At 34.4% G+C, this 5,126-nt stretch overlaps 1 protein-coding gene across 1 annotated transcript in view; it reads left to right on the top strand.

The window, feature by feature from the left end:
* The first annotated feature begins 759 nt into the window (after positions 1-759).
* The window catches only part of ssp3 (SCAPER domain-containing protein short spindle 3), a 62,528-nt gene continuing 58,161 nt past the window's right edge, over positions 760-5,126 (top strand). The window contains exons 1-3 of the mRNA XM_089247746.1: positions 760-983; positions 2,775-2,851; positions 4,514-4,616. Of these exons, the coding sequence (XP_089103872.1) occupies positions 2,834-2,851; positions 4,514-4,616 (121 nt within the window). The 5' untranslated portion in view covers positions 760-983; positions 2,775-2,833. The remainder of the gene's footprint in view (positions 984-2,774; positions 2,852-4,513; positions 4,617-5,126) is intronic.

Genomic DNA, 5,126 nt, shown 5'->3' with positions numbered 1-5,126 from the left:
GGTTGTGACCAGAAAATTTTGAAGGGGGGAGATATACTAGGAAAGTTATATAACCATGACCATACAATCTTTATTTTATGTCGGGTCATGATGGAAATGTTCTAATTTTACCTTATTTTTGAACAAAGCTTTCTTTCATTTGCGATACTTTTTAAAATACTAAAGAAAGATATTTTTTATACTCAGATATATTGATAATATGACATGAATGTCGCTCTCCACTTGTTAATACAAGATATACAGAAGACTGGATGTTGTGAAGATATTTATTATTTGAGATGTTAATTTTTTAAGGAAGGAAAAAACTCATCTCTGCCAGAGCACTCATCAGAGCACTCGTCCGGCAATCGAGGGACCCGGGTTCGACTCCCGGTAGAGGCAGAGATGAGTTTTTTCCTTCCTTAAAAAATTAACATCTCAAATAATAAATATCTTCACAACATCCAGTCTTCTGTATATCTTATATTGATAATAATTACTTCTCGAAACTGTTTATTTGGATTTGCAACAGCTTTTCATTTCTCTCAACTTAGATTAGCGTATTTTTTCCTTATTTCACCTCTCTCACTTTAAAAAAAAAAAGAAAAATCTTAATTTAAAAAAACAAAGGAATTATTCAAAAACAAACGAAATAAATTATTTCCTTTTTTTAATTGATTTTTGGAAAACATTTTTACTGCCATCTACCAAAATTATTTAAAACTAAATATATAAGAACTTGGTGTTTTTGAATGTGGGCTGGGCTTTCTGTTTGTTGTCAAAAAAAGGAGAAGAGAAACAGTTGTATGGGCCGTCAATATGAACATCTGAAAAGTTCTCTTGGGTTTTTGTTTGTTCACAGTGCTCGAAAATTGTAACTTCTCATAACAATCGCCGATGCAATGATGTAATTAATTAATTAATTAATTGATGGCCAGTGAGCACCTCTTCTTTAACAATTAATGTGAATACGTCCTCGATGTTGATGGATCCCAGCCCTTCACGTAAGATTCGAAATCAATTCAGTTTCATGTAAAATTTTGTATATTTCACTCAATTTGCTTACATAAAGTTCATATAAATTGATAGTGAAAGTAAAAGAAAAATGTAATACTGCAACATGTTTAATGCATTAAGCATTATAAAATATACCGCCAAGATAAAATGTAGGTAATATGATACAAGTAGAGTCCCGTTTATCCGATATTCCGTATTATCCGACGTCCCACCGTAAAAACCCCCCCGCATCAATCAGCAACAAGAAGTGTTCCGAGCGCAGTCTATTTTTTATTGCTCTTGACTGTACAGTGGTGTGCCTGTCTACACTGACTCGTGTCTATCATTCGCCCCACCCTTACTCGTTCAGAGAAAGTACACTGTCACAACTCACTACTCAGTGCAGTGCAGTTTATCATTGTATACAGATGTGCCTGTGTGTGTGTTAATTTGACAAACTTTGTTGTGTTGTTTAATAGATGAAATTTACGCAAGTATGGTGGCAAAAAAAAATGTAAAACATGATAATTAGGTTCGTAATGTGTAAAATTATTACCTAGTTTGACTTTTAATAGGCTTTTTCTTAACATCTCTGTATTGTCCATCATTTTTGCTTATCCGATGTTCTGCTGGTTCGTTTATGTTGGATAAGCAAGACTCTGCTGTTAGTACTTTCAAGTAGTAATAGTATACTTTTTAGCACTAAAAAAATATGTGAGACACACACACAAAAGATTTGGCCAAGCTGTGAGCAACTGACAACATCAATTCAAGGGCTCAAAAACTCAAACCAGAAAAATTTCAGTGGAAGATTAAGTTCACCATAAAAATTGGAGAAAAATTGGTTGAAAAATTGGAGAAAAGATAGACACCACATTTCTATCATGAAGTGCTTGGGAAAAATTTCACATCCATGAAGAAAGCAAAGTCCAAAATACAGCCAACAGCAGAAAGTTTTCTAAGACTGCACATAAAGGATAAGTTTACTTCACTGAGTTGCCGAGAAACTTGGAAAAAAGGAGATTGGTTAACCCCAAAATTTTTTTGAAGTCCAATTTTGTGGACTTGAGGAGTGAATCTCCCGAAAATGACAAAAACTCTGGAAAAATTTTATAAAGTGAGGAGCTGGAAGCAGTCCAGTCTTACTTACTAACCATCTGTACTTGCAGACGTACATTAAATACACCTTCCTGGGCTGTCTATTAGCCCGTCTTGAACCCACACCATCAGCCCTGAGGGCTGGGCATGGTGGGGGGCAAACATTTGAGTCTAGTAAGCTAGTCTAGTAAGAAATTATAGTCCATGTTGCAGCTATTTATGAAGTTTCTTTCTGCGCTGATTTCACTCTCTATGAGAAATTATATTTCTCTCAAGATATCCTTCAATATATGGACGGGTTAAAGTTACAGTGGTGTAAGTCAATAATCCTGAGGAAATTGAAGGATTTGAAATTTTGAGGAAAAAGAAGGTTTTACTATAATTGTTTTCACACATAGAGTCCCCTGTTGAAAATTTTGTGAACTATCGGTCTAATAACATTTTATTTTGGGCTAAGAAAGCAATCTAACTTGGATAATAATGCAGTTATTATAAACTATAATTGAGCAATAGACGGATTAAGGGGAACAAAATTTTTAAGCTAGTTTTTGGCCCTTAATATCTTTGTTTTTAGTTATTTTTTCTTCCTTCCAAAAATAATAAATACTTTTTTTAGTGCCTATTTTAACCATTTTTAGTGCCTAAACTTCCGGACTCTAATGATTGTATTACAATGTAATGTTTTTTTGGATTATTCTCAGGTTCAAAATATTTTCATGATTGAATTGCCTCAATTGAGGGTGTCGTCCATGTTTAAAAAATGACCTCTAAACAAGTTGTAAGTAGCCATTTAATATATCATCCCCCCCTCCCCCGTATTCCAGAAACATGAATGTGGAAATTTCCAATACTTGGAAAATGATGCTTGAATGTTTGCTCTACTCATGTTACTCTATGGATGTAATTTTCCTGAAATGTTCTGTAATGTGTTTCAATAGGAAATACAAGTTCCCATTTCTGGCTAAACTGAGATAGCAAAATAAGTTATTCAACCAGCTGATAAACCCAGCCGCTGTGGTGGTTGAGTGGTTATAGTGACGGACTCGCGATGCGAGGATCCGGGTTCGAACCCCACAGTGGTGGTCGGCTGAAGTTGGTTTTCTGTGGTTCCCAACTTCAAGGCGCGAATGCGAACCGATCTCCCCATTAAAAAGTCTCGCCACAGAGAGCAACAGGCCTACAACGTTACAAATATTCAATCATTACGCTTCACTCACAATTTGAAGTATAGATGACAGCACTAAAATATCATACATAACACTAGCTACACACTCAGACTGTTAGGTGTACACACTCACTTTGTTCCAGACTCTGCCACGAAGCTGGGCTGGAAGAGATCTCGGCAACGGGATAAGTCCGGTGGCAGAGACCCTGGCGTTCATTCATTCAGCTGATAAACCCAAAAAGTGAAAATTTGCTCATTCATGTCTCTGGCATAAGAGTGATGATATTCTTCTCATAAAAATAATAATAATTATTATTATTTTTATGATAATAATAATAATTATTATTTTTATGATAATAATAATAATTATTATTTTTTCAACTTGCATATAGGCTTAAAAATGAAAATTATAGTCTCAATAGGATCATTTTATTCAATGAAAATTTTGATGCCATTGTCAATGTTTTATCAAATGATATTCATTAACGAGCTCTGCTGTGTTGGATTTGATTTTTTTTCATCCACCATTCACCTCTTCTCCATCCTGAAATACAACCGAGTTCTTCATTTTAACTATGTCATATACAGTAAAACTGTGGATACCAGTGGGACAAAAAAAATTGTCTGTAAAACAGGGAGTGACCATTAATCAGGGAGTTTAAAATGCACTTTTATTATACACAGGGAAATTATTATGTGACCATAAAAAAATCGTGATTGCATCTAAGGGGTGTCCGTTAAGAGGGATTTTACAGTGTTTCACTTTAATCTTAAAAATAAGCTTGCAAAGTAAAAATAAGTAAAGTCCAGGTCAAATTTCTCAGGTTTTTGCGATTTCTCAGATTAATTTTCCAAAATTACTGTATTTTAACTTGTGTAAGGAACTCTTTCTTTTTGCTAAAAATAAGGAGGGGGTTTGTTATACATGGAAGCATTATGTATTTATCTTTTCAACTTTTTTTCAAAGTTTTAAGCCCAAAAAATTGGGTTCCTTATACACATTAAATTATGGTATGTTATAACAAAATCCCATGAAGTGCAAGGGCATAGGAAGTGTTTTAGTCCTGCGGGAGCTTAGCTTGAGTTTTTACATAAGATACTTTGGTTTTTTGAAGTTAATTATAGGAGTACTCTGCTGTGTGATAAAAAAATTTTGTGGTGCTCGAGCACCCCCCAGCGTTCTAAAAGCTGTTTTGAAAATATACGCTGTAATTGATTTTTCCATTGTTTATTGCATTTGTATTTTGTATCAATTTTAGCTCTGTATCTTTTAAGGTTCTAACTTCTGACAATGTTAGAAAAGTTGTTGCTCAGGAAGGTTTGGAAGCTCGCAATCTTCTAAATTGGAATGTAATGGTTGGTGGGAAAGCTTCAGAAGGTGAGTGATGAATTATTTATTTATTCAATTTATTCAATACTGTAGGCAGAGATCGTATATCTGAATAAGAAGAGTTGGTTGAAATTTGATGAAGAAAATCAGAATCATCTAAGTATGTAATCACATCAATGAGCGATATTAACAGATAGCTATAATACCTGGCGCTGCCTCGGTTTTTTACATATACTTGAAGCATTGAGAAGTTATAAACCATTGTAAAGGGATAAACATGTCTGAACCACATTGTTTGGGAACCACGGTAGCCAAACTAAACATTCCAAAGTTAATTTTTGAGAACCACAAACCATTGTTGTCAAGCAGTTTTTTGCGCGTTTACCCAGCCCTGAGGAAATTTCCACGTAGCTTATGTTTAGTTGGGCCACATTTGGTTTTTTTTTGCAAAATTTGGCGAAGATCAGGCTAAAATTGTAGATTTGTACAGAGAATATACAGACAGACATACATACAGAAATCACTTAATGTGATTACATCAGGACTCTGGATTTCTGA

The sequence above is a fragment of the Pholcus phalangioides genome, unplaced genomic scaffold (assembly GCF_987345545.1).
Source record: "Pholcus phalangioides strain wild (caught in Gottingen) unplaced genomic scaffold, Ppha-v1.0 ptg000018l_1, whole genome shotgun sequence".
Lineage (NCBI taxonomy): Eukaryota > Metazoa > Arthropoda > Arachnida > Araneae > Pholcidae > Pholcus > Pholcus phalangioides.
This window is presented reverse-complemented; position numbering and strand designations above follow the sequence as displayed.